The sequence below is a fragment of the Lissotriton vulgaris genome, chromosome 2_1, assembly GCF_964263255.1.
Source record: "Lissotriton vulgaris chromosome 2_1, aLisVul1.2, whole genome shotgun sequence".
Classification (NCBI taxonomy): domain Eukaryota; kingdom Metazoa; phylum Chordata; class Amphibia; order Caudata; family Salamandridae; genus Lissotriton; species Lissotriton vulgaris.
In genome coordinates, this window is record NC_141687.1 from 1,017,676,901 (window position 1) to 1,017,700,106 (window position 23,206).

General features: G+C 45.1%; 1 protein-coding gene across 5 annotated transcripts in view; it reads left to right on the forward strand.

The window, feature by feature from the left end:
• Positions 1–23,206, forward strand: part of SLC4A10 (solute carrier family 4 member 10) — a 1,035,540-nt gene that overhangs the window by 833,761 nt on the left and 178,573 nt on the right. For all 5 annotated transcript variants that reach the window (XM_086956614.1, XM_086956617.1, XM_086956615.1 and 2 more), the window contains exons 14-15: positions 7,514–7,759; positions 16,417–16,522. In XM_086956614.1, coding sequence (XP_086812740.1) covers positions 7,514–7,759; positions 16,417–16,522 — 352 coding nt within the window. The remainder of the gene's footprint in view (positions 1–7,513; positions 7,760–16,416; positions 16,523–23,206) is intronic.

Genomic DNA, 23,206 nt, shown 5'->3' on the forward strand with positions numbered 1-23,206 from the left:
AATTTTGGAAGAACCTGGGGCTTGGGAAGCTATTGGAAATGAGTTTTCTTTGATAGGTCGGTGGTTTGGAAGCTTGGGAAGTGAAATTATGGGCACCATTTTGAAACCTCTTTTGCTAATTGCCCTTTGTGTGAAATTCCTATATTTAATCTTTAGGGGTATCAGCATCCACAAGTGAGATTGGGAGTGAAGAGAAAGAGAGCAGATGTGGAGTTAGAAGATGGTCAGAGTAGATATTAATATACATGAAGTGTCTAAAGAAGACTAGATGAAAGTTACTCAACACCAGGAGGTTTTGACCGGTCTACTTTGATAATGATTTGATTGTAATCTGTAAGGTTTGATTGACATCAGAGGAGGGATTGGAGTAGGATATATTTGGCTCCATCCTTTTATGTTTGGCTAGGCCACATATGTATTTACATTTGGCCTTGTGTATTCTTGTGGCACAATAATACTAATGAGATATGGTGCACCAAAGTGGGTGTTTTCACATATACTTGTGTGGATATTAACGTTTTTCCTTTCCAAAAACATCTGAACTGCTGAGATTAATTTTCTATAGGTTTAGATTGTAAGGTTGTGCGCCAAAATGCATCTAATGCCATGCATTCACCAGGGATTAGTGAGAATGAATCCTATGTGTGTTTAATGCTTTCTTCATATATTGTGCCGAGTTTTTGCTTTTGCTCAAAATTACATGTATTAGTTATTGTGCGAGATATAAGAGTACAACACAATAAAGCTTGATGTATTATTAAAGATTTCAATTATTGGATTATATGTACGTTGTAGAACTAATATGTTTTTAAAGAGAAATGTTAAGTTAGCATGATCGTGGGCCTTTAGCTATCAGTCGAGACAGTTAATATTAACCTGAAAGTTGTTTTTTTGCATGTTTTTCTCCTCCACATATGCGGTCTACAGGCATTCATTAGTGAATGAAAAAGCACATTGTATCTCAGAGAAAGTGAGGCAAGGAAGAACTGGCAAGATCAAATGATTTTATTGAAGAACAAAGGGAATGTGCCCAGTTGGTAGTATCAGATAAAGGGAGGAACCAAGGATGCTTTGGAAGTAGAGACTGGAATATGGGAGTAGTTTTCAAGGTGCCAAGTTATTTTTGGGAACTGGAAAACAAATGTGATGTGTATGAGGTCATGTTTTCTTGAATGCTCTTTGCGCATTTTAATTAGTGAACCCACCTTAGGTGTAGTCAAATTCTCTTTAGACTTGGAGAGACACAGACGTCTCTTGTTATCTCTGATTGTGTGGCATTAAGCTATACACAACGTTTTGCCTATAGAACTTCTACAGATGTTCTGATGCTGACAACTCTCTTGCTACCTTAATTCAATTGGGTTTTCCCTATCCTTAGGTTATTTAGGGTTTAGTATATGCTGCAAATATTTTCCATGTATCGGGAGAAGTATCAAAACCATTCAAAGAGTCATCAAATCCTTTTCCTTATTTTTTGTATTGCCACTACTGAGATCCTTATATGTTCTTTGCTGTTGAGGACCAATATTGTAAGACGCTTTGCTCTTCTTTTGGTATTTTTATACTTTTATACCATGTTTTTGAGATTAGTATTGCTTTGAGTTTGTAATGAACCTTTTTAATGTCAGGTTCCTGACTCAGACTTTTATAGTGTGGTCCTAATGATCATACTGTGCCTTAAGATTTAAATGGTTGTTAACTACTCTTTCCCTCACGCTACCACAAAGGTCTGTTGACCACAGTTAAATTGGGAAAAATAGCCCAGAGTGTTCTCATCATTGATGTTAGAGACACATTTCACTCATTCAACAAAAACACTTGGTTCAATTACTATTGGCAAGCATGCAAAACCCTCGATGAATAGGTTTTTCGTTGCTAAGATTGCTAAGTATCTAAGTATTTATAATCTTGTTAACCAATATTGCATAAGTAACCTGTTAGACCTGGCACCATTGGCGTGGTTCTCCCTTCCATTTTTTCTTTTTGCCTCCTGTGTTTTTGCTATGTTTTCGCTGGTCTAGATGCTTTGGGCACTTTGCCACTGCTATTCAGTGCCAAAGTGCAAATGCTCCCTAGTGTAAATTGTTGTAATGGATTAGTGACTCCATGTTTGGCTATTTGATTTACTTGTCAGACCCTATTACAAAGCACCATATGTGCCCAGGGCCTGTAAATCAAATGCTGCTAGTGGGCTTGCAGCACTGGTTGTGCCAGCCACAGAAACAGCTGGTAAAACATGGCTCAGGCCTGCCATTGTAGAGCCTGTGTGCAGTCTGGGACTGCCATGTCGACTTGGCAAGTGTACCCACTTGCCAATCCCTAAACCTTCCCTTTTCTCCATGTTACGCTTCGCGATGGGCACGGTGCATTGTATGTGAAAGGTAGGACATGCCCTGGTGTGTGTGGCATGTCCTGATAGTGAATTACCGCCAATTTCGTTTTTCACTATTGCAAGGCTATCTGTTCCCATTGGCCAGAATGGGCAGTTTGATTATAACATCTTATAATCCTTACTGTCCCAGGGAACATTGATGAGGTTAATTATCATCATCAAGGAGCAAGGTACTTGTTATGTCAGCAAAGATTTCAAAAATCTAAATGTTAAGTGCGTGGACTTTCCCTTTAAACAGGTTTCCAGTGCCTTGTTACAAGAACAGATGTTGAGGATTCAAAATATCAGCCTTAACCATAATTGTTTATGCAAAGAGAGGTTTCCACAAACATTCACAAAATAGGTTGGTGAGTCTGTGGAGTAATTTCATAAGCAACATTCAGACTATACGAAGCAGAATAATTATTTCTGTGACAAATGTACAGGAGAACAAACTAGAACAATAATTTTACTTTCAGAAGTAAAAATGCACATATTTGTCTAGCTATTAAAGCAGAATAAAAATGTACTACATTGGAGGAAGCAGTGGCCCAGTTAGAACTTTAGCTACCCTAGGCGGCCTGCATGTAAGTGGGGGTGTGCTGGCGGATTCTCGCAATGGCTTCAGGTAAGGTGGGGATGGCAATTCACATGTGTCCGCCACCCTGCGGTGTGTATATTTTTATGAACTATGTAGCAAGTGCATTTGAGTACTTTAAAGTACTGGGCCCAGCAGTTGTCCTCTGTCTAGGAAACTCATCTATTTTCAGCCTAACATATTTAAAGTTGTCTGGTCACAATATTTTCATACACTTTACGATGGGAGCAACTTCTGGAAAAATACGACAACCAATCCTATATTTGGTCAGCACTTTTTGTTTTTGCAAAGCGGTAATATTTGGAAAATAAATTATTATCCTTTATGTGCTGTGAGTTTTCTCTGTGCGCATGAGGGACATTTGAGCATTTTTCCTATCCAGGACCCCCACCACACAATGCATGCTCCTGGGTAGAAAAAAAAGATGGTGAACTGTGTTTCAGCCAGGCCTCCCAACTTTGGGCAGCATTTCCACACCTTTTACCCAAGAGAGTATCCTGACGAGTGTTTCCCCAACAGTGGAGCTTGTGATCCCAGCTAGAAAGCCCACCGTCCCTCACACAATAAACGTAGAAATTCAAACTGTCTTGCTATCTTAAGCTTGCTAATGTACTGTGGCTTAAAATAGGTAGGGGTTTCAGACTTCAAACCACTAATTAGCATATCGAGGACATCAGGGGAAGATGACATCATATGCATTTTAGCCCAACGATGACATCATAGAATGTCGCTGCAGTGGGCTCGGTGGGCTCGGTTGCGGGTTGGGTTTGGCCCCCATCTGAGCACCAGTAGTGGTTGGAGGGCTACATCCTGATCTCCAGTGCCCCCGCGCTTTGGGAGACTGCCCGAAGTGCCCCGGGGTGGTCCGCGGTGGAAGAGTGAGGTGCGGCCTACGTGGCATTGAGCGGAGCCGCGGCCCGATTGCAGAGAGGTTTACCTGCGACAACCCGGGGAAAGATTGGAGGCCCTGGCAGTGGTGAGGAGTCCCTGCACGACCGGCCTGAGGAGGAGGAGACCTGACCATGGAATAGAGGTGAGGCAGGGAATGTGGCATGCTCGTTACAGTCGCATCCTTGCTCCACCTGCGGAAGCAACACATCGGGCAGTGGTCGGGACTGGGGCATTCCGAGCTGCCCGTGAGGACGTGTGGATAGCGGTGAGGAGTACTCTGGAGCTGCGGAGAGGGAGCAGGTTTTGCATCATAGAGGAGCCCCTGCACACCACAAGTGGGACCTCTGTTAATCAATCAAACACTCACACCCAGTCAAAAGATCTGGGTTTAATCCATCACCGTTCTTTAGCCCACTCTGCTACCCCGGTTCAGACATGGCTATATGCAAATCAGTCTGACTCTGTGCCTCATGGGAACAGCCCAGCCCGAATTGCCAAGCCATGTCTTCCCTAGACCAGAAACAAGCTCTCGAGGACCGGTTTCTGGCATTCCAGCCATCTTCAGCCCGGCTTGCTTGAATCCAGTGGCAAAGTGAGCAAGGGACTCACGTCTGAGCATGCCCTCCTACCCTTATGGCGGCCAAAAGCGGTACAAAAGGGGGTTGTGATGGACGGAGCATCTGAATCAATCAAACACTCACACCCAGTCAAAAGATCTGGGTTTAATCCATCACCGTTCTTTAGCCCACTCTGCCACCCCAGTTTAGACATGGCTATATGCAAATCAGTCTGACCCTGTGCCTCGGGGGAACAGTCCGGCCCGAACTGCCAAGCCATGTCTTCCCTGGACCGGAAACAATCTTCCCAGGACCGGTTTCTGACATTCCAGCCGTCTTCAGCCCGGCTTGCTTGAATCCATATAGCCATGTCTGAACTGGGGTGGCAGTGTGGGCTAAAGAACGGTGATGGATTAAACCCAGATCTTTTGACTGGGTGTGAGTGTTTGATTCATTCAGATGCTCCGTCCATCACCACCCCCTTTGGTACCGTTAATTTACATTTAGTCATAGGAAAGTATACTATTGCCAAAAAGGGAGCACTACATTTGGCTTTTATGGATCTGACACAAGCGTTTGATTGTGTAAATTGGTCCAAACTATCTAGCTGTATAGACATCCCTAGGGTTGGTGACAAGAAAATACCTGCATTGTTATATGCAGATGATACGGTTTTACTTGCAAGAACAGCTGTGGGCCTCCAAAAATTATTAGATGGTTTTATAGTTTTTATGGACTCTTTAGACCTATCAATGGATTTTAAGAAGTCACATATAATGTCCATTGGTTCCCGAAAACCCCCGAAGTTCAAATTTCATTGCAAGGGGGTTAAATTAACAAAAGTCCCAACATTCCCATATTTGGGGGTACTCTTTGATGACCGTGGATCGTGGGGAGCATGAATAATATAAAAAAGGAATACCAGAGCAACGGGGGCTACCCTAAATTTTGCAAAGAAACTAGGAACCAAACCTTTACCTGCCCTGTTGAAAATTAAAAAAAAGAAAAGTGTATCCCCATGGCGTCCTATGGTTGTGATATTTGGGACTATAAGGAAGGTAAAGAGATTCAAAGAGCCGAATATACGCTTTTACGTAAACTATTGGCTGTACCTTCCACCACGCTAGCGTTTATTTTACATGAAGAGGTTGGGCTGGGGTATATCGAGGATGAGATAGCGATTGCCCCTTTGCTACGTTGGCTCAGAGTCTGAGCTAGCCCCAGCACAAAATTTAAATCAATTGGTAATCATGGATTGTATAGCTTTGGATAGAGTCTTGGATATTCCATGGTTGAAGTATATAATGGACCTGACTAAATGGCTAGGGTGCCCTGATTTATACGAAAAGCCGAAACCAATGAGCAAATCTAAAATTAGAGCAATTAAATCACAGTTTTTGGAGAAGCAACAGGGCCTTAGGGATGAAAAGGAGCTAATAAAACCAACGGTTAGAAGATATGTCACATTACCTTTGTATAATCAAGTTCAACCATATTTACTTATTGTAAATAAAGTTTTTCATCGTTTTTTGTTAACAAGATTTCGATTACATTTGCTCCCTTGGTTTTTAGCTGTTCCACAAGGTTTTGCGAAACAAGGTACTTGCAAACCTTGTCCTTGTGACGAATTTTCAGAACAAGATACCGTATATTTTATCTTTTTCTGTGATTTTTATGTTCAGCTGCGTAAAAGATTTATACTTCCCCTTCTCAAAGACTGTAATTTTTTCCTAGTTAGGCCTGCTTTGCTAAACCTCCAAATGCTATCTTCGCCAATAGTTTGTCTTGGGGTTGCAAGTTTTTTATCAGGAGCCATCAGATGTAGAAAAAAGCTGTTATTTTAACTATTAATATCAAATCATCCTTTTTTATGTAAACATGATTTTTGAGTGTTTACTGTTATTTAAACTGTAAAGTTAGCACGTTGCACTTTATACTACAGCATTTTGCACGTCACTGGATACCCCCTGTTCTATTTTGTAATTTCAGTGTCTACTATTCTGTGAGTACGAAAATCAACTTCTTAAATATTAATATGTGTCCAATTGTTTATGATAATGTGAATGTAAAATTTTGTACTCCATCAGTTAGTATCCGATATTTTATATGTTATCATCTGCCCCATCCAGGAATTTTAACTTGTCCTCTTATTGTATATAGTAATATGAATTTGGCACTATGCACTTCATATGAAACCCTCTGCTCTATCCAATAATTGTAACTTTATTTTTTGGTTTACAACCCCTTAAATTTTAATTGTCATTTGTAAAGTAATGTCTTTTTTTTCGATGAAATGTTTCCTCCAATATGGTCACTTTTATGGCATTGATTTGTCGAATAAATTATCTTTGACTTGACTCGACTTGATCCCAGCTAGAAAGCCCACCGTCCCTCACACTCCAAACCACGCAGGGATGCAAGAGGTTGGACACAAACTAACATTTTTTTCATCCATTTCTGAATCAAGCACCAAATGTAATTATTAACCCTTTAATTGCTGCCGTCGGCCAACGGTCGTCACGAGCGCTACATCCCCAGTGCTGCGCACGACCGTTGACCGACGGGCCAGCATTCGTTCTCCGAACGTTCAGCACTGGGCGCTGAACGTTCGATGCTGGGAACGGGTTAAATGCATTAGCATTCAACGACAACTTGAAAAAAGGGAGCTCAATAGAGTTTCTGGTGTTCAGATTAAACAGACAACTCTGAAGACAGAATAGGCCTGCTTCTTCTTATCTACATATTTAATGCATTATCTCTCAGTTTCAGTATAGTCTGATTGTAACCTCTAGGCTCCAAAGAAAATGCTCTATATTAATCTCTCCTAGCTTCTCTGCACCAAACATGCCTTAAAGCCTATAGCTTCAGTCAAGGTAATCTTTTCTTTTTCATTTCAAAGTCTCATTCATACTGCATGTTATCTCTCAACACACCAAGACTCATTATGTATATTATGCTTGTAATCTTATTGAAGCCCTGCTACCTGTAGAGCCTGATTTGGTAACATAATTTGCGGAGTTCTGATAAGTGACAAAATGATCTATTTTTATTGTGTTTATTCAAATATCATAAATGTTCTCATATATTTGTTTTCAGAGATTATGATCTCTCTTACCTTTCCTTGAGAGCAAGCATTGGACTGTGGACAGCTATCTTCTGCCTTATTCTTGTTGCTACGGATGCAAGTTCGCTCGTCTGTTATATTACAAGGTTCACAGAAGAAGCCTTTGCCTCCCTCATCTGCATAATTTTTATCTATGAAGCCATAGAGAAGCTGTTTCATCTCGGTGAGACATATCCAATAAACATGCACAATAAATTGGAACAACTAACACAATATTCGTAAGTGAAATGCTTTTTTTCTGTTTCCACAGTTCAGGATTTTATGTTGGTACATACATGAAATGTTTATGATGTAAACCACATTTTAATGTGAGTTTCAATCGATTAGGTTCATAACAAATAGCACAATTGTAGTGTTAAGTATTTTGCATTGTAGTAGCAATTGTGTTGGGCCTTATACTCTTTATATGGCCACATTCACTTCGCAGGGAAATGGTAGGCTGCTGCTCCATTCATTGTGTTTGCTAGTTCAATTTGAGTTTCTCTTGTGGACTTGATGGGAAGAGATTTGGTGCAGTACATAATTAAAGGGATGCACCTATCTTGCTGCAAACATGTTTGGGGTTCCATTTGGTAAATTGTGTTGTCGTAATTTGCCACTGGAAGACTCCTGGAGAGGGTCAGGGGGTCAGCTGGGGTGTGAAGTTGCTGTATGACGTTGTGATTTTTTCTGCAATAGAGGTTTGAGAGGTTGTTACGCAGATCTTGTAATGGGCTGGTGTTGCCAGGGACCCCTGTAAGTGTGGTGAAGTACTTGACAGTTGCATAGATTTCTTTGCAGCTTTTAAAGCTGGTGTTAACTCATTTGACTAGGGCCTTCTGTTTAGTTTCTCAGATAAGCTGTTGGTACCCTCTCTAGGTGACTTTGAAAGAGTCTTTTTCCGCTTTCCCTTTCTTGGTTCTCCATGTCTGTTCCTGCTGTTTGCAGTGCTGTTTGGTCACTCTGACGTCTTCATTGTACCAGCTAGATTATATTCTAGTTTATGCTTTATGGCTTCTTTGATGTGGGGCAGTGTGTCGGTGCAGTTTGTGATCCACTTGTTGAAGTTTTTGAAGCCGGGAGCCAGGAGGTCTGTTGGCTCCGATTTGTTCTCGAGGAGGGCAGTCATCCAATCCACTTCTGTTAGATTGTTCTATGTGTCAGTGTGCTTTGCCCGCTATGGGGTTTATTCTGTGATGATGAATGCTGAAATTGACTTTGGCGTGGTCAGTCCAGGTGATGTGTCTTGGTGTTTTGATCGTGGAGAAGAATGTGAAGATGAGATCGTGGATGTGTCCAGTGATGTGGGGGGTCTCCATGATGTGTTGGTTTAGTCCCAGGTTTTTGAGGTTGTCGAGAAGGGTGGCTGAGTTGGGTTAGGTCCAGCCTTCTCGAAGGAAATTGAGGTCTCCTAGAGGGTTGAAAGCACTTGAATCGAGGATAAGGGAAGCAATAAAGTCCAAATGATGCTTGCAAATTTGGCTTGTAGGCCAGGGGGCAGTAGACTAGGATTCCTCACAGGGTGAACTTTGCTGTGAATTGCAGTTTAAAGTTGAGGTGTTCCATGTAGTTTGTTTCAGCTTGAGCTAAAGTGGCGCAGATGAAGGTGTCTTTGTAGACGATGGAGATTCCCTCTCCGGGCCTGTTTAGGCAGTTTTCCCTGGTGAACATCTACCCAGCAGGAATGGTGGTAGCTATGTCTGGAATTGAGGCTGTGGTCAGCCATGTTTCACTGAGGAAGAGGAGGTTCAGGTGGCAACGTCCAGCAGGTCCCAGATCGCTGTGGCATGCTTGCTGAGTAATACACATGCATTATACTGATGTGTGAAGGATGTAGGAGTGTTTGCTGGTAGGTATTTCAGTGTGTGTAGTGCTGAGGGTGGATGTTGTGGGTTTGACCTTGGTTGTAATTATAGTAGCAGTGGTGCAGGTGAAGTGGCAGAGGGAGCAGGTGAAAACTCCTTCAGTGTAGTGTGGTACCTCAGCAGAGGGTGGTGGGAAGTCTGGGGTTCAAGGCGCTAATGAGAGCTGCGAGATAGTGAAGGGTTGAAGGATAACCAGGTTTTCGGGTGCTGGGTGTCAAACTTCCCATTCCATTCCCCAACAAACCCAACAATATTAACTTAAAAATTACAGAATAATTGTAAATACATTATACTTTAAAAAAATGAAACAAGCATTAGAATATTTCTAACTTCTAAACAGAATATATCTAACATATATCAAACATATAATGAATTCACAGAAAATGATATTTAATGCAACTATAATTAAAGTAAAAGATATTATATTAAATAATGTTTAAAAAATATAGCATGTACCTAAAAAAAGATATTCTTACCTTATATAGTCTGTACTACAATACTTTTAAGTTGTTGATATTTTTGACACAATATTTTTAAATAGTATTTTGGTCATTCACAGTATATTCAAGTGCTGCTTAGAATAAAAACTATTTTAAGATGCAGTAAATATGATTTGAGGAATTATAATGGGCATATGTTTGGTCTCACTCTTGTTTTATCTTATTTTGAGAACGTTTCCCTGATGTCCCAGCATAGTCAGTTGGTACTGGCCTCATTGATGACAATTAAGGTTGTGTACCAGTGGTGTCCCAATGCCGAAGCACTGTTGAATTCAAATTGAATAACCATATGCTCCATTCAGCATTTTCATACTCTCGAGTAAACTGGATGAAACTCAGGAAACTCAAGGAGGTGATGTGAAGATAGACACTCAGGGGCAGATTTACAAGCCCCTTGCCCCTCATTTACGCCGCCGTTGTGTCACTTTTGTGACGCAGCGGCGGCGCAAATCCTGTGCCATGGTGTGGGGTACTTACAACGTCACGCATCTGGGAGATGCTTCACGTTGTAAAGCCCTGCGCCACATGTAGGCATTCCTGCGCAGGAAGGGGTGTTCCGGCGCAGGAACGCCTCCTAAAAGTGACTGAGTGAAATCCACAAGATTTCACTCAGTCACTTTTAGGTCCATGCTGCGTCAAAACCCTGCGCCTGCCTGAAGCAGGCGTAAGGATTGACGCAGCATTAACTAAGTATGGGCGAAATTTGCGAATTTGCTCAAAATCGAATTAGCAAACCGCAAAATCCGCGAATTTGTGCGAATTTGCGGATTTGTTTTTTGCGTGTTTGCGGGGTTTTTTGTGTGTTCGCAGACCGCTTGCATGACCAAGTTACCCATGTGGTCGTGTATGGGCACAGCACCCTCTGGTCTCCCACTGCCACCCTCTGGTTCATCACTGCAACCCTCTACTTCACCACTGCCACCCTCTGGTTCACCCCTGCCACCCTCTTGTTCACCACTGCCACCCTCTGGTTCAGCACTGCCACTCTCTGGTTCACCCCTGCCAACTTCTGGTTCAGCATTGTCACCCTCTTATTCACCACTGCCACCGTCTGGTTCATGACTGCCACCCTCTGGTTCACCACTGCCACTGTCTGGTTCACCCCTGCCACCTTCTGGTTCAGCACTGTCACCCTCTGGTTCACCACTGCCACCCTCTGGTTCACCACTGCCACCCTCTGGTTCACCACTGCCACCCTCTGGTTCACCCCTGCCACCCTCTGGTTCACCACTGCCACCCTCTGGTTCATCACAGCACCCTCTGGTTCACCCCTGCCACCCTCTGGTACAGCACTGTCACCCTCTGGTTCACCATTGCCACCCTCTGGTTCACAACTGCCACCCTCTAGTTCATCACAGCACCTCTGGTTCACCCCTGCCACCCTCTGGTACAGCACTGTCACCCTCTGGTTCACCACTGCCACCCTCTGGTTAACCACTGTCACCCTCTGGTTCAGCACTGCCACCCTCTGGTTCACCACTGCCACCCTCTGGTTCATCACAGCACCCTCTGGTTCACCCCTGCCACCCTCTAGTACAGCACTGTTACCCTCTGGTTCACCACTGCCACCGTCTGGTTCATGACTGCCACCCTATGGTTCATCACAGCACCTCTGGTTCACCACTGCCACCCTCTGGTTAACCACTGTCACCCTCTGGTTCAGCACTGCCACCCTCTGGTTCACCACATCGACTCTCTGGTTCACCACTGCCACCCTCTGGTTCACCCATGCCACCCTCTGGTTCACCACTGCCACCCTCTGGTTCACCCCTGCCACCATCTGGTTCATCACTGCCACCCTCTGGTTCACCTCTGGCACCCTCTGGTTCAGCACTGCCACCCTCTGGTTCAGCACTGTCACCCTTTGGTTCACCCCTGCCACCCTCTGGTTCATCACTGTGACCCTCTGGTTCATCACTGCCACCCTCTGGTTCACCACTCCCACCCTCTACCGAGACCTTTTGTGACGCAGCGGCAGCACAAAAGATGCGCCATGGTGCTGGGTATTAACAACGTGATGCATTTGAGAGATGCGTCACGTTGTAAAGCCCTGCGCCATCAGGAGGCGTTCCGGCGCAGGGGAGGGCGTTCCTGCGCAGGAACGCCTCCTAAAAGTGGCTCAGTGAAATCTACAAGAATTAACTCAGTCACTTTTAGGCCAATGCTGCGTCAAAACCCTGCGCCTGTTGAAGCAGGCGCAAGGCTTGATGCAGCATTGGGGAGATAGGGCCCCCCAGAGCATTGCTGGAGCTACGTCGCAAGCTCAACGCAGCTCCAGCAATGCGCTGCTTTAACGGCACAGATGCGTGTCGCATCTGTGCCATTTTTGCCACATGGTGCGCCACATTGTAAATGCGGCGCACCATGGGTGGCGGAGGTGCAGCGCACAATAACTGGCGCATCCCTGGGGATGGCCAGTTATTGTAAATCTGCCCCTATACATTTAGCCAATGAGGGAGCACTTACTGATTAGACAGTAGAAAGTACTCCAGTTGAGTAGAGGTATTGCACAAAAAGGTGGCATCTTCGTGGACAAATACGTAGGGCGGGATTCATTCTGCCCCCTGTTAGACTCGTTTTTTGTGCCCTTCTGCCCTCTGTTAGACTCGTTTTTCCCTTGTTTTTCTGCCCTTCTGCCTTCTGTTAGACTCGTTTTTCCCTTGTTTTTCTGTCCTTCTGCCCCCTGTTAGACTCGTTTTTTGTGCCCTTCTGCCCTCTGTTAGACTCATTTTTCTCTTGTTTTTCTGCCCTTCTGCCCTCTGTTAGACTCGTTTTTTGTGCCATTCTGCCCTCTGTTATCCCCTTGTTTTTGTGCCCTTCTGCCCTCTGTTAGGCTAGTTTTTTGTGCCCTTGTGCCCTCTGTTAGACTCTTTTTTGTGCCTTTCTGCCCCGTTAGATTAGTTTTTTGTGCCCTTCTGCCCTCTGTTAGATTCGTTTTTCCCTTGTTTTTCTGCCCTTCTGTCCTCTGTTAGAATGTTTTTTTGCGCCCTTCTGTCCTCTGTTAGACTCGTTTTTCCCTTGTTTTTCTGCCCTTCTGCCCTTTGTTAGACTGCTTTTTGTGCCTTTCTGTCCTCTGCATCACCACATCATCACTCAGCGCTACACCAGCATCACTCAGCACCACCACATTATCACTCAGCACCACCACATTATCACTAAGCACCACCACAGCACCACTCAGCGCCACCACAGCATCACTCAGTGCCACCACAGCATCACTCAGCACCACCACAGCATCACTCAGCACCACACAGCACCAATCAGCACCACCACAGCACCACTCAGCGCCACCACAGCATCACTCGGCACCACCACATTATCACTCAGCACCACCACAGCACCACTCAGCACCACCACAGCATCACTCAGCACCACCATAGCATCACTCATCACCACCACAGCACCACTCAGCACCACCCCAGCATCACTCAGCACCATCCCAGTATCACTCAGCACCACCACAGCACCACTCAGCATCACCACAGCACCACTCAGCACCACCCCAGGACCACTCAGCGCCACCCCAGCATCAATCTGCGCAACCATTCAACAACAACTGGTTCAAATATGTTCTCTCAATGTTTCAAACTTTATTACAAATGTCAAAAAAAGATGTTAATATTTCACTTCTGTTCTTGGATTTTCGTCACAATAAAATACACTGAACATAATCTTCACAAAAGTTATTTACAAAAGTTTAAGCTATTGCCATTATAAATTAAAGTCACTTTTATTTAAGTATTAATTATTCAAAAAAATTAAAAGCCATTGTAATTTGTAATATCAATACAGCTAAGTCATGTAAATACAAAACATATTGCATTACGAATGCTATAGGTGTCACATTTGCAAAAGTTATAACTATTGGCATTGTAAATGACAAAGCTATTAATTTAGCTATTTTCAAAACCAACACATAAATAAAAAGATTTGACATTTACAAGACCAATAGCTCTAACTTTCCTAATGCGAGACCTATTGCAGTGCAAATGCTTGTTTTTATATCTGTCAGTGCTTCCTGTTGAGGTTTAATTTTCGTGACAGGCACCTCATTGCCTACTTGTTACTATTCTCTGACCCTGCTTCAAGGGTCAGAGCAGGGTCAGAGAATAGTTGCAAGTAGGCAACGAGGCGCCAGGAAGCACTTACAGGCTTACAGCAGCAGGTGCCCAAGTTGAAGTTAATTTATTTGTAACCCTTTTGTAAAAGGTTACAAAAAATTAGCTTCAACTTTTGCACCTGCTGCTGTAACCCTGTAAGTGCTTGGCTGAAAATTCGCCCCCGCTGATTCGCGGATTTTACCGTGATTTCGTGAGATTCGCGGATCGCAAAATCGCGGAAAATCCGCAAATTCCGCGAGCGGAACAAATTTTCAGCCCATGCTTAGCATTAACTAGATAGGGCCCCCAGAGCATTGCTGGAGCTGCGTCGCGCTTGCGACGCAACTCCAGCAATGCGCCACTTTTATGGCACAGATGCGTGACGCATCTGTGCCGTTTCTGCCCCATGGTGCGCTGCATTGTAAATTCGGCGCATTCATGATGGCGAAGCTGTGGCGCACAAGAACTGGTGCATCCCTGCTGATATGCAGGGATGCGCCAGTTTTTGTAAATATGCCCCGCAGAACACAGTAACCACAACAATCTCCCTCAATAAGGCAACCTTTATCTTAGACCAGTCACAATATGAAACTAACTGCAGTGGGATGCCTGCCCTCCTCTTGAACAGCATGCCCAGTCTGCCACCTGAAGTGAAAGGCAAACAAGCTTCGAAGGCAGGTCAGCCTTTCACATTGAAGTCTCAAATGGCTTCTGAAATACTGGGAAAAGGGGGTTGGATAGAGAAGCTTTCTCCTTCCTTATGACTTATTAGGCGCTGTTTATCATTGGCTCGCTGTTGCAGCTGTGATCATAAGACATTGATACAATGCTAAGTTCTGAAAAGGAGCAGAATCCATTTATAAAGGGATCCAGTTTGCGAGGGACATCTCCCGCAAAGTGAACACACCTGCAGCATCAAATGTTGCAAAGAACGATCTGCATGTTGCCCTCAATGCCACTTTGTATTTTATTTTTTTTTTCTCCATTTGCAGTCCTGTCCCTCTGAGGATTAGAGGTTTCTGTTATGCCATTTTGCTATTGTGAATGCAGGGATGGAGATGTGTCTTTATAATGTGATGCATATTTTCTGCAAATTCTTGGAAAAGGCCATTTTGCAAAGTTCCAGTTTGGCACCTCTGATACAGTGAAAGAGAACTGAAAACTTTATACATTGTGCAGTTCATTCTCCATAGGTATAGTGAAGCAATTCTTTCAACTATTTTAAATTTTATGTTGCTGGACATCTGCTGAAACTTTGACGCAATACCTGAGTCCCCGCCATCAAGTATCAGAGAAGGGACCAGATGATGGGGCTATAGGAAATATTTGGACTTTGGAAGCAAGGATACTGTGTCACTTATGTGGCGAAAGCTTCGTCCACTGTATTATACAATTTAATTATAATCTAGGGCACTTGTAATATGGCGGACGGGATATCTGTCACAATTTGTGAAGTTTTCCATCCTTTGAACTCTAAGTAAGGTCCTTAAACAGTCAGTCTAACTCTGAGGTTAGTCTCTCTTGTCTAGCTCTTAGACACTCTCTCACAACCACACCTGAGGCCAGACTCCGCAGAACAATTAAGGAATGCTGTCCCATTCATTCTTATGGGCCTACATGCTCATAGGAATGAAGTGGCGATTGCATGTGCAATTTGCGAGTACCAGTAGGTACTCGCAAATTGCTCATGCAATTTCAAGGGTGCAAGGGTGTCAACATGACACACTGTTGCACCCCTGAAAATGATCTCTGCACATATGCTGCACACATACATGCCCTTAGGGCATGTGTGTGCGCACTTAGGGCATGTGTGTGCGCAACATGAAACTTTGAAAAATGCACAAAAGTGCATTTTTCAAAGTTTTAGCAAATTACCATGAAGTTCAACTTCATGGTAATTTGCTACTCCTATTAGCGAAATCGCTAATTTTTTAACTTTCATGCATTGCATTTAAGGAATCTCAATTTGGGATTCCTGAAATGCAATGCAATTTAAGGAATCGCAATTTAGAGATTCCTTAAATTGCGATTTTTGCATATGGGATGATGCATCCCAAATGCAAAAATACCGGTGGCAAAGGGGCGGATTCTGAGAATCTGCCTGTTTGCGACCGGTATTTGGTTTGATGCATGGGGCCCTATATTATTATAACACTATTCAGTATTCTTGTTAAATATACTGGAAACAAACACTACTTATGTACAGTAAGTATGGCAATATCTAGTGAAGACTTTAGTTTGGTGCTTGGTTTAAATAGAAATGCAAATAGAAACAACAGGAAACTATAAAAAGCAATGTTTTAAAACATTCTAAGAAAATTCAGCTAAGAAAATGGCATGAGCAAGTCATAAAGTTAATATTTCAAAGGAGGCATCTTTGGCAGGGGAATGTAACTGATGAATGATGTAAACACACCTTTTTTATTCTTAGATGCAGCTGTGTGGAGCCAGGTAACCCAAGCAATAATACCTTGAAGGCATGGCAGGAAGAGAACATTACAGTATCTGACATACAATGGAACAACTTAACTGTGTCAGTAAGTACATTCCTTCAATCAAATAGTAATTAATTTACAACATATGTATACCATTTTGAATGGGTAAGTAACTATAAATTATTGCGTTTGAATTATTATCCGTGCTAGGTAGCGATTATTGCTACAGGAAGGAATATGCTGAATCTTTGAATAATTATTGTTTTTAAGACTATTTCACAAGAAGCAATATAAATGGCTGAAGACATCTAAAAGTATAACAATAGATCTGATTTGGTAATCTAGGGTCGGTTCTGTAGACAAATAACAAACACATATATCAACTGAAAAACATGTAACCATCCTTTGCGGCAAATTTAAGACTGCAGCAGGTTTTGAGATTCCCATTGCAGCTGTTTTCCCAGTAGACTACACTTTGCAGAGCACAGGATGCGTGGGAAAGCGATCCTTATTTTAAATCCAACATTTTTTTTCATTATGCGACAGGACCCATTGCCACAAATAATAAAATGAGTTAGGTATTGTAGCAGCACCTTGAATTTGGAAAGGGGTATGATACCGATGAATGAGAGACAGGCAGTGCAGAAAATGGAAGAGTGATGAAGGGCATTATTGTCATTGGCACTGCGGGAAGAGCGGCACCAGGGACCAGAGGTGGTTAGTTTCCTGGCCTTGTTTGCTGCGGGTACCACAACTCATTCTGTTGTGCCCTTTGGGATCCATGTAGGCATTGTGCCATTGATTTGATTCCTGATTCCTCTCTGGGGGTTTAGATAATAGCCTTCTGAGGGAAGAGGTGTGTGGTTTGCGTGCAATATACTATCACGGATGGCCCTGTATCTGACATGAAGTGCATGCACAATACACTGCAGGCGGCAGCATCTCATCACTGAAGTGAGCTGCATAGTAATTGGTTGACAGGAAGGAAGGTCTTCAATGGAGCAGGAGTCAATTAATTGCAAAAACTGATCGCTTACCAACATTCGGGTCGCAAAACCAACTAGGCTGCTGCCAGTTCAGCATTTTGCAATATTCATGAAAATTATGAAGGTAGGAGGTTAATTATGACGCTATGTGACTGGCTTCGAATGCAGGGGTGGTGTCCCACAAGGGAGTGCAGACCACCAACCCTGCAGTTACATTCACAAACTGACAACCTTTTGAAGCAACCAGTGTCCCTGTCACACTCTCATCAGTTGTTTCTGGCTGCAACTGCATAGTTATCATGTTAGGGGTAGTTCCTCATTGGCCAGGTTGTCACAAGGGCTGCGACCCATTGTGACAACCTGGCCTAGGAGGAACTACTCCTCCCATGATAACTATTGAACTTACTTCTGAGAGGAACACTGGTGTAGGACCTCTATAAAAATCAAGCTCTTAATTCCCTCTTTTGATTTAGAGTTTGCTACAGTTGCAGCCACAAAGAATTGATACATTTCATTGAGACACACAAACCAAATAAGGATGGCCTGGGTATGTTTATTCGGACTCGCAATAGGGGTTTAACACATAATGAAACATTGTTTTGAATTTGGAATCACTAAGCTTTTTTTTTTTCAAATCACACTATTTGTGACTGCTAAAGTGTTTCCGAGATCTGCATGTAGAGTTAGTGGCTTTTCCACTTGGTGTAAAAGAACTTTGAGAGCTCATCTGACCATTCACTCGACAGTATGTCCTCTAATAGGGGAGCTGTGGACAGCAGCTAAGGACAGGTGACATGAACTAGTTAAGACTAAGAGAGCAGTTTTAGGGTATGCAGATGTTGTCCACTGGCCTTTGCTCCTACATCAAGCACACTTGTGTGGGAGAAAAGCAACTTGCATGAAGCAGTGCATTACCACACATTCGTGCAGCTGAAGATAAACTAATCCCGGCCATCAATTACGGGCATTTGGCATTCCCAGGAGACCTTGACAAACTCATATCAGCAGCGCAGGTCAAAGCACACAAAATCGTGCTGCAAACACCAAGGTATGCAAGGAACATTAGATTACAGCTGGAACTAGGGCTCAGCAGACCAGAACTGGCACTTCAGGGGGACCTAGTTAAGTACTACATTAGAGTCCTGAAAGCACCCCAAGACTCTCTTAAACATCATCTGGAAACAATCTTTAGAGAAAAGGATTCCCCCTGGCACATCAAGCTGGGTATAGCAATAGAGACCATTAACATTGAACCACAAAGTCTGTGCCTAACAGAAATCCCGCACAAGACCTGGTCAAACATCATGAGACGGCAGGTCTGCTCTATTTTGTTCGAACTGGATCTAAACGCTCTTCGCCAGAATACCCTTACTAAGGCACTGAACGAATCTTACATCATGGGGAAAGCCCAACCATATCTAAATGAAGCACTAGGGGCCCAGGCCCGTCGGAAAAATCTTTTTATGAGACTAGTGGCCTTAAGAACAGCGGACCTCAATCCTGAATGGGCACGCGCAGTTGGTGCTTCCTCTTGTCGCCTTTGCAATTACCAAAAGGAATCCTGGCTCCACTTACTATGTTGCTGCCCCAAACTAATCAACGAGCGACAAAGGATGCTTCGCCCCATCTTCAGAAACCTTGGCATTAGAACATGCAGGGAGGCATCAGATTGGTGCTTCTCAGAAACAACAACCCACTTCCTCGCCAGAGCAGCAAAATTCCTTCATAACATCAGACTGGCCCTAGGTGCGAGTGCTTTACCATAAGTACGAACAACATAGAGGCAGAAACAGGCAAACGATGTGCTTCAGTAACAATCCAAAGTCACTGAGGAGCCAGCCCGATGATCTTCTGCCGAAGCAAAATCAAGCTCCAAGAGCTGAAGGCAAAAAGGGACCTGGCAACACAGGACCGGACTGCCAGAAATAGGGCTTGAAAGACACGCAGTTCGGCGGGGGTGGGAGGCGGCAGGGGAGGGTAAAATATGGGGGGGGGTGGGATTCAAATTTTAGTTTTTGTTTTTATTTGCTTTATTTCATTTTATTTTTTTAGAATTTTATTTTATTTTTACTGTAATGATTTTAAATAATTGAACAGTCAACAATAACAACTGAAAACTGAAACTATTTGTGACTGCTAAAGTGTTTCATAGATCTGCATGTAGAGTTAGTGGCTTTTCCACTTGGTGTAAAAGAACTTTGAGAGCTCATCTGACCATTCACTCAACAGTATGTCCTCTAGTAGGGGAGCTGTGGACAGCAGCTAAGGACAGGTGACATGAACTAGTTAAGACTAAGAGAGCAGTTTTATGGTATGCAGATTTTGTCCACTGGCCTTTGCTCCTACATCAAGCACACTTGTGTGGGAGAAAAGCAACTTGCATGAAGCAGTGCATTACCACACAAACGTGCAGCTGAAGATTCTCAGAGGGATATTCACAAGGACGTAACTCCGATTTATCCCCACCTTATCGCATCAAAAGTTGAGATAGATTTAACACCCCTTTCACAAGCTTGTGCCAACTGCGGACATCACCAGTATTCCCTTGATAAATGCCCCAAAATGTACCTCCACATGGACACCGCCAACTAACCCTAAGGAGATGCAGAGTAGGCATTCCCGTTCAAAAACACACGAGAAAACCACACCACCACTTTCACAACGAACTGCCAGATCTGTGATGCCAAATAAAAACAGGCGATAAGCCGCGGTAGCAGCAGGGAATTAACACCTGCCTCGTGCTGGTGCTAAGCAGGACGACTACCCACAGCAGGAAAGGGGGCCCAGCCAAGATCCACACCTGAAGACCCACAGATGTCATGGAGACAACAACCATGCAGCACCGATACCCATGAGGGCCCCAACATCCCCCGCCACCACCCCCAGACCCCTCCCGGGCTCCCCCCCTGGACATACACATACTGTGCACGACACAAGAGCCACAAAAAGTGCATGATGATGCACAGAGTCACAATAAATATACACATGTGTGGCCAGAAGAATGAGAAACAGTCACACAGCATTGAAGTAACAACCAAAAACTTTATTGAAACACAATAATGTGTAACCCTCCTGTCGGGTCTATCAGGGACAACCTCAAAGTCACAGCCTGGAAAACAAAGCTCAAAATCAGGACATGTGCCATGCGCACATCAAAGGAGCGAGACACAGAGAAGGAAAGTGAGCCAGAGAAAGAAAGAGAGGGAAGGATAAAAAGGAAGAGAGAGAGAGAGAGAGAAGGGAGAGAGAGTGAGAGAGAGAGACAAGGAAAGGAAGGGAGAGAGAGAGAGGGAAGGGAGAGAGAGTGAAGGAAAGATAGGGAGAGGGAAGGGTGAGAGAGTGAGAGAGAGAGGGAAGGAATGGAGAGAAGAGAGACCCTGCCGCCCCTGCGCACACAGGCCCCACTACACACCTGCTTCCAGCTGTGTGTCCACCAGTACGCACACCACATGCCCGTGCAAGCTCCAGGCCCAGGTCCCTACACCGTGGCATACTCCACATCATGCGGGCCCGCCCCGCGGCCCACAGGTCCCACACATGACGCTGAGTCCTGAGTCATCAATGGCAGAGACCACATCAGTGCACACATCATCATCGCAGGCTGCACACCCACTCAGCTAGTCCGGTGCCACTAACACTGTGCCACTCAAGTCAGCGCCATTTTGGTGGTAGACCCTGTGTCGGCCGCAAAGCCTCGGGTGCCACTAACCCTGTGCAACCTCAGTCAGCGCCACGTGGTGGTAGGCCCATGTTGGCCGCAAGGCCTCGGGTGCCACTAACCCTTTGCAATCCCAGTCAGCGCCATGTGGTGGTAAGCCCATGGCAGCCTCAAAGCCTTGGGTGCCACCAACCCTGTGAGCAGCTAATCATGGCCCCTTTATGATTGAGCACTGTGGAGCATCCGTCATCCAGTCACCACTAGCAGACGGAAATGTGACGTTGGCGGCCCCTTATATTTGCGGGGTCACATTGCCTGTGACGCCTGTGCCTGGTGGGTGTGGTGTGTGTGCAGACCTGCCCTCAGGGAGTGGCTATGACATGCTAACAACTAGACCAGTGACCTGCACACCACCAGCGAGTACGCCTGCAACAGGTAGCTACCTGCCCCCCCCCCTCGGAGTGTAAGCTGGGTGGTCTGGCCTGGTGTACGCCAGATCAGCAAAAGGCTTGCAATAATGACTCGGGGGCTCTTGGCGTGGTTCAGTCCATGTCCGAACAAGGAAGTGACTGATGCATGTGTCCCTGTTGAAGTGTCCACAGCACCCGGGACACAATAGGCAATGTTGCACACGGTGACTGGTGTCCCACTACATAAGCATCATTGACGTAAGGGAAACCACTATCCCTCTCTTCATCCACACATTCATACATGAATGATGAAAGACCTGACACAGCAGTGCGTTACTGGATGTTTATTGCACAACCAGTGGAGTTTAGCAGCTGGAGCGGTGCAGGGCCATGCCAAGCACACCACACAATATGGGCCCGTGGAGGGCCAGCCAGAGTCCATCCAGGGATGACAGGTTCTGCGGAAGAGGATGGGTACAGTCTGCAGTCTGGTCACAGTGACATAGGTCATCAAACAGGACATGGCAGTACATGTTGTGGTACAAAGTGAGTGCAGAGGAGTGTATTGGGGGTCAGTGGGAGGTCATAAGGCCATGTGCGGCACCAAGCAGAAACAGGCCAGGTGGTGGAAATGAATGCTAGTGCTGCCTTTTAACAACAATCCCATCCACGTCCTCGTCCCCGTATGTGTGCTCTACCCCACCTGTGGGTGTTGCAGTACCGTCTGCAGCACTGTGTGCCACTGACACATCAGGGGGCGAAGGAGGATTGTCGGCCGCACTGTGTGGCAGTGGCACATCAGGTGCCGGAATGGATACGCCTGCTGCACTATGAGGCACTGACACACCAGGGGGCTGAGATGTGGACGGTGTGGGTGCAGCAGCATTCATCAGCGCCACGCCTTGTGGCAGCAATGCCATGATGAGGATCTGCAGGGCATGGTAGATCCCAGCTACATTTCGCTCATGTGCAGTGGTGGCTGCCATCCTTTCCACCTCCATCCGTACCATGTCCTCCATGAGCCTCCGCAGGTGTGCCAGCTCATGGCTGGAATCGCTGGAGCTAGTCTGAGCGGACAGGTGTTCTTCTCTCCTCGTCATGACTCCAGCGATGTCAGTCAGGGCTCGTTGGAGACCTTGGAGCGGACCTTTGGTGTCTGTTAGGGACTGGAGCTGGTCCCTGATGGGACCTAGACACCCGTGGATGGCGTCCAGTTTGGTAGCCATGAAGTCGAACCCCACCTGCACCTGCACATCCATCTCCCTCTGGCCCTCCAGCCCAGTGTTGGGCCATGGTTTGTTCCTGGGGGTCTTGGGAGAGTGCCGGGGCTGTGTGTGCCTCCTGCTGGGTGCTTTGGGTAGTGGGTGAGGTCTCCTCAATGCAGCTGGGCTGCCCTGATCCTGGAGGTGAGTTGCGGATGATGTCCATGTTGTGTTGGAGGGCTTGAGTGTCGATGCTGGCGTTGTGCTCCTTGTCATCAATGAAGTGTGGCTGGGACTGCTCTGCAGGGAGTGTCGACGGTGCCCTGCAATGTGAAGGGGAGACGGTATATTATGATGTGTCCACATGTATGTATCCGCATGGTACATGTTGACATTCAGACAGCATGGCATTGTACGTTGTACCAGTGTTTTGATCAGTGGCATGACCCAGAGTCATTGTGCTGTGCACTGCTTGGTTGTGCATGTGTGCCATTGTGGCCCCCTCCACCCTTCCCCCAGTACCTGGTGTC